Source organism: Colletotrichum scovillei, assembly GCF_011075155.1.
Source record: "Colletotrichum scovillei strain TJNH1 chromosome Unknown Contig00007, whole genome shotgun sequence".
NCBI classification, from domain to species: Eukaryota; Fungi; Ascomycota; class Sordariomycetes; order Glomerellales; family Glomerellaceae; genus Colletotrichum; species Colletotrichum scovillei.
In genome coordinates, this window is record NW_023336265.1 from 1,368,505 (window position 1) to 1,380,171 (window position 11,667).

At 50.9% G+C, this 11,667-nt stretch overlaps 4 protein-coding genes across 4 annotated transcripts; 2 read left to right on the top strand and 2 right to left on the bottom strand.

Annotated features, from left to right (window-relative positions):
- Nucleotides 1-501: 501 nt before the first annotated feature.
- On the bottom strand, nucleotides 502-2,450 carry HER10_EVM0010298 (pentatricopeptide repeat domain-containing protein). Its single transcript, XM_035479762.1, has 2 exons — nucleotides 1,823-2,450; nucleotides 502-1,772 (listed from the first exon to the last, which is right to left on the bottom strand). Exons 1-2 carry the CDS (start codon nucleotides 2,408-2,410, stop codon nucleotides 510-512), a joined length of 1,851 nt encoding a protein of 616 aa, XP_035331774.1. The 5' UTR covers nucleotides 2,411-2,450; the 3' UTR covers nucleotides 502-509.
- A 153-nt stretch (nucleotides 2,451-2,603) lies between these two features.
- Nucleotides 2,604-3,534, bottom strand: HER10_EVM0001970 (pentatricopeptide repeat domain-containing protein). The gene is made up of 3 exons (XM_035482876.1): nucleotides 3,245-3,534; nucleotides 3,129-3,179; nucleotides 2,604-3,069 (listed from the first exon to the last, which is right to left on the bottom strand). Exons 1-3 carry the CDS (start codon nucleotides 3,476-3,478, stop codon nucleotides 2,872-2,874), a joined length of 483 nt encoding a protein of 160 aa, XP_035331247.1. The 5' UTR covers nucleotides 3,479-3,534; the 3' UTR covers nucleotides 2,604-2,871.
- A 2,265-nt stretch (nucleotides 3,535-5,799) lies between these two features.
- HER10_EVM0002896 (sulfatase) lies at nucleotides 5,800-7,849 on the top strand (the record flags this gene model as incomplete). Its single annotated transcript, XM_035472589.1, has 7 exons — nucleotides 5,800-6,097; nucleotides 6,154-6,315; nucleotides 6,370-6,680; nucleotides 6,746-7,244; nucleotides 7,305-7,408; nucleotides 7,472-7,779; nucleotides 7,813-7,849. The coding sequence occupies 7 exons, from the start codon at nucleotides 5,800-5,802 to the stop codon at nucleotides 7,847-7,849; spliced, it is 1,719 nt and encodes a 572-aa protein (XP_035331309.1).
- A 630-nt stretch (nucleotides 7,850-8,479) lies between these two features.
- On the top strand, nucleotides 8,480-11,643 carry HER10_EVM0001038 (uncharacterized protein; the record flags this gene model as incomplete). The annotated part of the gene is made up of 6 exons (XM_035470800.1): nucleotides 8,480-8,676; nucleotides 8,754-9,776; nucleotides 9,917-9,953; nucleotides 10,012-10,081; nucleotides 10,410-10,494; nucleotides 11,586-11,643. 6 exons carry the CDS (start codon nucleotides 8,480-8,482, stop codon nucleotides 11,641-11,643), a joined length of 1,470 nt encoding a protein of 489 aa, XP_035331191.1.
- Nucleotides 11,644-11,667: the final 24 nt, after the last annotated feature.

Below are 11,667 nucleotides of genomic sequence, written 5' to 3' on the forward strand. Positions count from 1 at the left end.
AGGCTGCCAGCTTTAACTCCTAATACACTGCTGAATGGCTTGCGTCAGCTGGTGTGACAATGGAAGCCAAATTGTGACGATGTAATGGAGCAGTGAGTGCTTCCTTAACACAATAGAGGAGACTTGTAACGAAGGGATGCTGGGATTCGCAATGAGCGTGTCGAGAAAGAGTCAAAAAATGGCCCAGTGGGCTTGCATGCTGGGTTGTAGACCGGACCCAAATTGATGAAATCGGGTACATCGATAACCTCCGGTGCCTCTCGGTGTGTTCCACGGTGGTCGGGATAAGGTTGCGACGCTATAAGCTGACAATGAGTCACTCCGTATGAGTACAGATGGTATTCACGATTTGGCCGGTGATTGCATGCTTCTGCAACGTAGATTTGACTGGCTTGTGCCAAAATGTAGTATACAGCCGCCGCGGTTGAATCCGGGTGCGGCACACTTTCTCTCAAAAGGTGATTATGCGAGTGCTCTTGGTAATACAACATATACAAGAACCCGCCATTTTATGATGGAAAGCGATATGTCATCCCGGTGTCCTCTCGGTCCAATCCGGAACTTCTCTTGATCTCGTCGGCAACGGATGCCATCACCTTCGACAAGCCCGACTGGACGTCCATATTCCGTCTCTCGGCCTGCTCGATCAACCACCAAACCCGCACATCCTGCACGTCCAAGGATTTCCTGACGAGGGTGAGTAGCGTCTTCCTGTTTATCCAAAAACTGTCCAGTTCTGGTTGCTGCCCTTCAACCGGCGCAGGAGCTTCGCCGAACAATCTCACACACTTGTACGCGAGGTCCAGCTCACCAGCCACGGCGTACTCATGCACGACCCTCGCAAAGACAGTGCGGTCGCCTTTCAGAGCCAACTCTGGGTTTTGCGCAACAAGAGCCTTGAGAGCTTCTGTATCCTCGCACGCTTGGAGAATGTACCGAATGGTGACATGATTAGGGCTGGCCTCGGTATACTTGTGCGCATTCTGGTAAATCTCCAACGCTTTCGCGAAGCCGTGTGTTTCGACAGCGGCTTCAATGATGACATTGAGCGCGGCAATGGGGACTTTGTAGCTGCGGACAAGCTCAGTAAGAGTGTTGAGAGCCGGGTCGATGCTCTCTGGCTCTTTCTTAATTCTCTGGTAGATCGGACGGGTGCTGGCGTATGGCGCAACTGAGATGGCCTTGAACATGATGCACAAGACCCGCAATGCGCTCACGATATCTCCGACTCCGCCGTAGCATTCGATTAGCGCCTCGTAGTGGTGCGCAACAAGTTTTCCGCCCCTCTGCGTGACGAGCCGCGCAGCCCCTGTGGCAAGCTGATAGTCGTTCTGCCTGGCAGCCGTGTTGATAATGTTGAGGAGCACCCCGTCCGAAAGTTGCTCCTTGTCCTTCTCCAGCATCCTACCCCATATGTATCGCGTGCCCTCGTAGTGGTAGGCCTCGGAGCAATTGTCGAGCAGTGAATACCACAACGCAACGTCGGTCTCGCTATCGGAAGAGTGAACCTTGCTATGCGCCAGCTTGATCGCCTCATCTATAAAACCGCGCTGGGCGAGGGTGAAAATGAAGATGTCAAAGACCCATGAAGCCATCGGTACTTGCTTGTGGATCAAGTTTTCTATTGCGTCGAAAGCAAGCTCGATCTGTCCGTCGCGGAGTAGCCCAAGGGCTACGTGGGCCTGTCCTGGGATATCGACCTCAGTCCACGACTGCTTCATGGCTGCAAGGATCTCGTTCCGAAGTAGGTAGTCAGGATGTATCGCGAGAGCCTATTGTCGTCAGCGTAAGGGGCAATCCGGTTTGCCTTGAGAAAACATACAGCCAACGCGGCATGGGATATCGAAGGTGACGTTGTAAACTGCAGTCGCTTCATCTCCGCAAAAAGCTGTGCTAGGAACGCCGCCGATCCTTGAACATCGGCCGTAGCAACGATCAAGTCCTCGTAGAGTTTCGGGCTGAGCTCAACACCTCTAGCCCGTACTAGATACGTGATGATTGTCGCGACCTTCTTGAAGCTCTTGGGCTGGCCCCGGAGAACCTCCAAGGCATCGAGGATTGCAGGCAGCGGGGCTGCTCGGAGCTGCTCGTTCACGGCGGGTAGATTGTCGTCCACGGATTCCGACCCTTCTGTTTGTCGAGCTGCGTCGGCTTCAACTGGCTCGCCGTTATCATGAGGCTTCAAATGACCTTCTGCCTGGACGACCGAGGATGTGGCGGTCGTGTATCTTCGACATCGTGTACGATTCGCAGGATGGCGGGCGGATGGGACAAGATGACTTCGTTGCCGTGTCGCAAGCGATGTTCTGGGAGCAATCTGTGTATTGAGGAGCCTGGCCGCAGCTTGCGTATCGACAGAGGGGCAGAGACAGCGCCATAAGCCGTCGAAGACTACCCGAGTGCCCGACATAGAGCTGGCAATGCGGCTGGGCACGGGGGATACAAATTCTGGAGAGCTGCAGCTTGCACTTTTCGGAGCTTCTCTCACCGAGATAATCCCGGTGCAAAAGTGGATCACGTGACTCACCCGACATCGAATGCGCTTCGCGATAGATGACGAGCATGCACAAGCATCACGGCCGGCATATGGAGAAGCATCGCCTCATGGAAATATCTTCTTGCTTTTTAAACGTAAAATGATTATGTTGATACGCGTGCCCCCGAGGCGGGCGGCCAAAGGCCGATAACGCAATGCTGATCCAATGGCGTTTTTATTCCGAGTGGCATCCGCCTTCGAACTCCTTTTCGTGCGAGACGTCCAATATGGATGTCTACAGCTTTCAGAGGGCCGTAATCTTCTTGCAAATCGTGAAAAGTAGCGGTGGGAGCCGCGAATCAACTAGGCTCGTCATGATCGTGTCCGGGATATCATCATTGCCCACCGCCACCACCACGGTTACCTCTTCCTCTGCCTCCACGACCCTGGCCTCTGCCCCGACCTCTGTCACCTCCGCGGCCGCCATGGTCTCCTCTCGATCCACCTCTGCCACCGCGGAATCCTCCTTGCTGGTTCTGTTGGTTCTCCTTCACAACGTCAATGATGTCGTCGGGTACTCGTAGGTATTTGATCTAGGGCTTCGTCAGCATGTCGCTCGTGACTGGAACTTGCGCTGTCTGAGTTTTCGTACGTTGTTTCCTTTGACGTAAACTTCGGGTATCTTCACGAACTTGTCGCCTTCCTATGTACTCGTCAGTGGTCTGGCGCGGGGCATGGGGGCGATGCATCGACGCCGGCGGCGCGTACCGGACTCGTTTGGACAACCTCCTTCAATGTGAGGTTCATCCAGGTATCGCACATGACCAGGTGGCCATTGAGGGTTTCGCCGTTCTTCAGCTCGACGAGCATAGGGTGCCCTTGGGCGGCGTTCAAGAGACCGAGGGGTAACTGTAACAGCTGCGTTAGCCAGCGCGCTGACAGTTCATTGCACGAGACTGCTGCGCGAGAATTGCCGCATGTTGCGTATTTGAGGAGGCGCATGAGGACGTACCATTTTGAAATTCGGGCTCTGGAGCTTGCCGTGGGAAAGGAAGCTGAGCTGGAGCTTGACGCGGACGGTTGACGATTATGCGACAATGGAGATTTAAGTGGGTCAGTTCGGTGAGAGCTCGGTGAGTGGCCACCCACACTACCAGCGCCGGACACGGACGTTGCTGAGAAAAGACACATGGGTACATCGGCATGACGTCGATAACATTGAACACACAGGTACCTAACGAAAACCGCTCCTGACATGGCAACTCATACCAAACCTCCTACCTTAAGCGATAGAAAAACATTTGAAGTCACCGCAACTTGACTTTTTCCTTGTTACAATTTCCAAGCTGCCGGCTTTCGAAAGCTTCTGAAAATGCATTGATGTGTACCTTAAAGCATTCTGTGACAAATTATCTAGTCATCGTGGTTGTGTTGCAAGCACGAGTACTACCCGTATGGGCAAGCACCAATTTAGCTACGCCTCGATCCAATTTACCCTCAGAAATGGAGGGGACACTTTAAGGACCAATTCCAAGTTTGGCTCAAAAAATTCACTTGTGCTGGATGTCCTTTACACAAAAATGGCCTTTGCGATGCCGGCAAACAAAAGAGTGACCAACGTGGGGCTCGAACCCACAACCCCCAGATAACCACACGTCTTGGACGAAGTAGAAGTCTGATGCGCTACCATTGCGCCAGCCGGCCAGATCTGCTGACCAATCGCTGATTGGGCAGGTTGACGGCGGAAGCTGCATCTCGCCTTATGAAGGCGTTCCCGCGCGAAATCAGAATGCGTCCTTGGGAATCGCGACGGTTTGCGAGTGCCTCAGAAGTTCGTAATGTTACCCAGGAAGACTTTTCAGAGAAGCCAAAAAGCTCTCATTGATTCTAAACCTAAAGTTCCATGGGGAAAAGCTTGACAAAGTATCAATTGCGCATCTAGCTCTCTTCCCCTCACCAACTTTCCGATGCTAGTCGGGGTTGGTGAAGAAGCTTTCAACATCTTCCTTGTTACCCCACATTTGCTTTGCTAACGATCCCTTGGGGTCTGGGAAAGAGGCTAGATTGCAGCAGTACAAATTCTTCTTGCTATTTACATGTACTTTTCTTTTGTGGTCACGCTTGTAAGAAGGCAATGAAACTTTCAAACCCAAGCATATGCTATTAACCGGGGTATCAGTGCAATAACTCACTTTCCACTTCACAGGATATAAGTACACGTTCTGCGACCCCTCTTAGCCTCGCAAAAACCACAGTCTTGCGAGATCGATTGCTCCAGCTAGATTGGCATAGATCCCGACTCAAACTCTGTGTCGCCAAAGAAGTCAGACACAGGAACAAGAGCTAAGACTGCTGATAAACCTTCAACCTTCCTGAATCCCTCTTAGCAAATGCTTGTCATCCGCTTCTCAAATGTGACCCGAAGAGCCTTGGAGTCTTTAAGGTTATTCATAAGTGGTTTCACAGCCAATGAGTCTTGCTCGATTGCTCTGGCAAACTGCCCATACACTTAAGTAGTTTACTGGGTATATGGTATCATGTCCCAATCACTGAGTCCATTTGCATCAATTGAGGTTCATTGTCAGGTTCATCTCCGCCCTTATCCACTTCGTTGGGAATGAAAGATCCCTGTTACTTGGCTGCACTTGAGTGATGGCGTCTCACTATATAAACAGGCTTGACTAAGACAGATATGGAACAAATATTGTGAACGTTGCCAATCCGAACGGACCTTGTGATTGACGAGGCAATTCACCAACTTAAGCTCTCGTCTGCCATGTTTTTCCATGCTGTCTCTTCGGTGTAGAGCGGAGCCCCGACATATTGCTCTGAACCTCGAACTGGAACCAGCTCCGAGAAAATGGTCTTCTTGATGATGATAAGGTGGTGATCGTGGTTAGAATAGGCTAGCGGACCAAATGACGAAATCGCAAGACCCGATTGCGAATGCCGTTGACATTGTCGAAATACCCATTTCGCTGACCTGGAGCCCAGCCGGTTGGTCGACCGATGGGCGGGCGCCGTCCGACGACCCACCAGCGATACCACCGAGCTACCGGGGCCCCGTGGGCTAACACCGCAACACGCTCAGGCTTGATTCTCTTACTAGCTTTTGGGGAAGGTTCCTGCCGTTGTAGTCAACTGAAATGTGGGAGCCGGCAATGGAGGTGCTGCGTCACTCATAACACTTACGCGCGGCATATAAAAGTTACTTTGCAGTGCCTGGAAGCACATATCTCGATCTCAAGACGGCTTTTCTATTCCTACTTGGTTTGGAAGTAGATCTCTGTGAGGTTGCAAGATCACTAGCTTCACGATTCACCATGTTGCCAGTTCTTAGCCTGTCGACGTTGGCGACACTGGCCGTTGGTGCCTGCGCTGTCGTCGCCCAGAACGTGCAGCAGCGGCAGCCGAACATCGTCTTCATCTTGACTGATGACCAGGACGAGCGACTCGGTTCCCTTGACTACATGCCTTATGTTCAGAAGCATTTTGTTCAGCAGGGAACATACTATCGCAAACACTTTTGCACGATCGCAATTTGCTGTCCATCTCGTGTAAGCTTGTTGACGGGGCAAGCGGCGCACAACACCAATGTCACATATGTCACACCCCCTCACGGTAAGTCGTTAGCATCTACTGCCAATAGAGTGACCATAGCCTAAACATTATCATAGGTGGCTACCCGAAATTTGTCTCCCAAGGTTACAACGACAAGTATCTCCCTGTCTGGCTTCAGGACGCTGGCTACAACACCTATTACACCGGCAAGCTCTTCAACTCTCACTCTACCCAAAATTGGAACAATCCCTTCCCCAAGGGCTGGACTGGGAGTGACTGTGAGGTTTTGACAACACCTAGAATTCGGACCTTCATTGCTGACTCTAGCCTAGTTCTTCTGGATCCCAACACGTACCTCTACTTGAATGCAACGTTCCAGAGAAACCAGAGCCCCCCTCAGACTTTCCCCGGCGAATACAGTAACGACTTGGTTGCCGAAAGAGCTCTCGGTTTCTTGGACGATGCTCTCAAGTTCAACGGCAGCAAGCCTTTCTTCTTGGGTGTTGCACCAATTGGTCCTCACAACAATGGACTTGGCGGCGAGACCAGTGCCGGTGCGACGCCGCCCATCCCCGCGAAGAGGCACGAAAACCTCTTCTCGAACGTGACTGTTCCCCGCACTTACAACTTCAACCCTGACAAGGTAAGATGAGACAATTGACACTTTGGTTCAGGTCGTTTGTCGCTCACGCTACCTTACTTTTATAGCCGAGCATGGCCAACTGGGGCCTCATCATCCCCCAGCTGAACGCCACTGAGATAGCATACGGCGACAACTACTATCGCCGCCGTCTCCAAACACTGCAGTCCGTTGATGAGATGGTCGACGCCGTCATCAAGCGTCTCGACCAAGCCGGCGTCCTCGACAATACCTATGTCATCTTCACGTCTGACAATGGTTTCCACATTGGACAGCATCGTCTTAAGCCAGGAAAGACTTGCGCTATTGAAGAAGACATCAACGTGCCCTTCTTGATCCGCGGCCCCGGCGTGCCAAAGGGCAAGACTGTAGACTTTGTCACAACCCATACCGACATTGCTCCTACGATCTTCTCGTTGGCCAACATCACCCTACGTGACGACTTTGATGGTTCTCCTATTCCCTTCTCTGAGGATGGGATTCAAAAGGCCCAGACTGACCCTAAGCATGATCACGTCAATGTTGAGTTTTGGGGTACTCAACGCGGATATGACGCCTTCGGCGGAGGTCGGTTCATTTGATACCTATTGCATCGTTCCAAGCAACCTGGCGCTAACGTCCCACTAGCATCTGCGAACAACACTTACAAGGCTATGCGTGTTCTTGGCGACAATTATAGCCTGTTTTACTCAGTGTGGTGCAGTAACGAACGCGAATTTTACGACATGAAGGTAAGTCTAATTTCTGGGAATGGAAACCCATAAATCATGATCAGTTACTCACTCCTGTTGTAGAAGGACCCAGGTCAGATGAACAACCTTGCTGGAAGCGCTTCAGGTCAGCTTCTCGATCGTCCCTTGTCCGTCGTCCAAGACCGTCTTGATGCCCTTTTATTGGTCCTCAAAAGTTGCAAGGCCGAGACTTGCAGGCTTCCATGGAAGCACATCCACCCTGAAGGTGGTGTCGAGAACCTCCGGGATGCACTTGATACCAAGTACGACGAGTTTTACGCCGGGCAGCCCAAGATTTCCTTTTCGGACTGCAAAGACTTTTACGACATTGCTTCTGAGGGAGCGCAGGACACCTTGGTCTATTACGACCCGTGAGTCTGAGTTATAAAATATCTATGACTGAGGATGGGCGCTGAGTCTAGTTTGAAGTGCCATGTTTGATGAGGGTTCTCTGGACAAGCCATCAGTATCGGAAGAGCTGTAATAATCGAGTCTTGAGATCAACATCCGCTGATCGGCTTTGCACCCGAGGAGCCAAACGGCTTGGTGCCGACAATATGAGTCAGATACAAAAATAGTAGAATGGATTTTGCGTAAGGTTGGTGGATTGCACGAGACTCCGAGACCTAGCATGATGAATGTGAGAAAAAGGCACTATTTCTATGCTAAGAGCCCGGCCTCGGTCCGGTCCCTCGTGCCGATCGCCCAAGACACCGAGGTGTCTTAAAAAATGGGACAAATCCGTATACTCCCATTGGCTCTTCGCAGTTTTGCTTGACATGCCGAAGCCGTCAACCTCTCGATAAAAGACCTAGCTGCTTCGCATGCTTCATCATTAGTCATTGTGATCTACTCAAGATTCATTAGGTTCAAACGCTCCAAACTTGTCCTCGTGGTTGCGCGCCTTCAAAAGGAAGCAGGCTCCGTGTTCAAAGCCATAAACGTCGGATCTGATCTCTTTACCGAGCGATTTAAACCATGCTCAGTTCAGACTACCAGCCGCTCGATTATCTTGGGTTTAAGCTCTTTTGCCAGTACTGAGGATCACGACAATCTCAGGTCTCGCTCAAAATGGACAGCGATAATTACGATTCCCAGTCGGGCGATGACGCCGAGAAGTATTTCGCGCCTTCGGCATGGCCACCAACCGACCGGGACCCTTTCGAGGTATCTTTCGATGGGATCGATGACCCTTTTTGTCCACACAGCATGTCACTGCTTCGGAAGTGGACCATAGTTACAATACTATGCAATGTAACGATCTGCGTGTAAGTAGAACCTCCCGAAGGGGGGCTCTAGTCTACTACAGGTGCAGCTGATACTGACCATTGGATCGATCACCCAGTACCTGCACTAGCTCAGCATACACATCCACATACACCCAGATGAATACCGAATTCGGCACATCATCTCTTGTCTCCACCCTCGGACTGTCAACGTTCCTCTTAGGTATTGCCTTTGGACCACCGATGATCAGCCCTTTGAGTGAGTATTACGGACGACGTCCTATCTACCTCGGTACATGGTCTCTTTTCATCCTTTCGACAATTCCATCAGCAGTTGCAAAGAACATTCAAACAATATTGGTTACTCGATTCTTCAGTGGTGCTTTTGGCGGTACCTTCCTCTCAGTGTCAGGAGGGACTGTAGGCGACATCTTCCTACCACACCAAATCCAACACCCCATGTCACTTGTGTCGCTAGTGCCGTTCATGGGGCCTTGCGTGGGCCCGATAGTCGGCGGGTTTATCAACTACAACATCAATTGGCGATGGACCTATTATATCATGATCATCTGGTCTTCGATGTTGATGGCCATTATTGTGTTTTTTACGCCCGAGACCTTTCATCCAATCAGGTTATACATGAAGGCCAAGCACCTCCGCCAGCAGACTGGCGACGACCGGTATCGAGCGCCGATGGAGAAGAAGAGCGGAGATATTCAGCCGTCAAAGGCTTCCATCATAGCGGCCTCCATGCTACGACCTCTGCAGTTCAATTTCTTGGAGCCTATGTGCCTCTGCCTCAACGTATACTCGGCCATTCTACTGGCTATACTGTACTTGTTCTTCCTGGCGTTCCCGCGTCTCTTCCGAACGGAGTATGGGATGAACCTATGGCAAGGTGGTCTTACATTCCTTGGCATTATTGTAGGCATGTGTTTGGCTGCAGCATCATCACCAGTCTGGTCCATCATCCGCACGCGACTTGTGGAGAAGCACGGGGCTAGTGAGCCGGAGTTTCGATTACCGCCGGCCATGTTGGGCGGGTTTCTGATACCGATCGGGTTATTTTGGTTCGGCTGGACGATAAGTCCCAATATCCACTGGATAGTCCCAATCATCGGCTCCGGTGTCTTCGGTTGCGGGTAAGTCTATTGACTCCAATCAACATGCACGAATTGAATAGAGGAGGTTTCCAAGAATCTTTCATTCCTTTATAGTTATCCTCTCATCGGAGACAAGGAAACTCTTAGTCACATAACAGCTAATCGGTTCAATGTTACAGAACGGTTCTAGCCTTCACTGGCATATATACCTTCCTCGTACGTTGAAGACGTGTCCTTCTATCCCATGAGTTTCTTTGGTTGACCACAGTTTCAGATCGATGCGTATGCAAAGTATTCTGCATCGGCACTGGCGTCTAATGGATTGACTAGGTGCTTGTTCTCTGGTAAGTCTTGTAATCTCAATAAGCCACGAGCTTCTCAGTTCTCTAACTCTGTGCGACTTCAGCTGCGTTCCCATTATTTGGCGTCCAGATGTATGACAGACTCGGTCACCAGTGGGCAACAAGTCTTCTTGCATTCCTTACAGTTGCTATGATGCCCTTCCCATGGTTGTTCTTCAAGTACGGCAAAGCTTTAAGAGGGAAGAGTAAGTTCGCACTCCATGACAAGATGTAGAGTCACAGAGAAAGTCCTAGAATACATATATGGTTGTTACAAACTTGCGCATTGGCGGCTTTATAATTTCTGATCTGGCCCTTTCATGAAAATAAGTTTCCAAGCTAGTATTATGGAATCCCGCGATAGAGTCATCTAAGGCAGCGCATTCTCCTGGAATAGCCCCTCTATATATCTTCTCGTGTCGTGGATATTACACCCTGCAAGAACCCACCCATCTGGACTTTGAGCAGCCGGCGCTCCTGCTGAGACCCGGGGAGGTTGAGTGGGGTTTTCCTCACTTGTGTCACACAAGGCCGGCAGAAGTCTCATTGCGTAACTGTTGCGGTCCTTGGTCTCGTTATCAAGATACTGCAAGACGATCGCCATGTGATTTGCGTCTCCCAGTTCTAAAGTTGGTGCCGGGTTTCCGGTGAACTCCTCGACTAAGATGTCGCGAACACGAGAATAAGCTAATAGAAGCGTGTTAGTGATCTGGTTCTCTCGAAAGACAACTGGGAATAACTTACATCTTGGTGAGTCCTGTGCAAACTGTTGATTTGAAATAGCACTCTTCAGCATCTTCAAGATTTGAACTCGCAGAGTCGTCTCCTCCAATCGAGAGGACACGACTTGAGTCATGAATTCTTCAGGTGAAGCGCGTATCTGCTGGAGTTTCGTCGCTTCATCTGCGTACTTGTTGGCTAAGGTGATGAGGCCGGTCCAGAAAGGATCCCGAAGCGCCATTAAGATGTCTTCTTCAGGGAAATACTTCCTACACCAGGACAGTTCCTGAGAGCCGGCTCCGGCGTTGGCGAAGGATGGGACGTTCTGGGTGAAGATCACCCTAGCGCTGAGATGTTTGTCGCTGAGGCGCGCCTGCAGGGTCTTATGAAACTGAACTTGCCTCTGTGATAGAGCTAGTCTACTCGCTCGGGTCATATCGTCGGTGGCGATACCTTGTCGGGAGTTATAACCAAAGAAGAGATGGTAGACATTGATATTGGGTAATGCATCGATGAATTCCCAGACGTCATTATCCTCGCAGGGCGCGACCTGGAAGATGTCCACAGAAGAACCTCTGCCGACCTTGGCAACTTCGGCTGCTAAAGACTCTCCAGTTGCCACGGGGAGCTCTTTGGTGGGCCGAAGGTTCTTGTACCAGCTTTCGTGGGGCGCTGCCTGACCCAGAACATTGGTCTTTGTCTGAAACCATGCAGTTCGTGATTCCCACCCAGCTGGTAAGGCAGGCTGATGCTTCTCGGCGCGGGTAAGATAATCGGACATCGCAAGGCCCATTCTGCTGCGTTCTTCAGCGCCTGTAAAGACCAAGATGACGCGGTCATATTGAGGTTTAGCAGGGTTCTTGGCATCG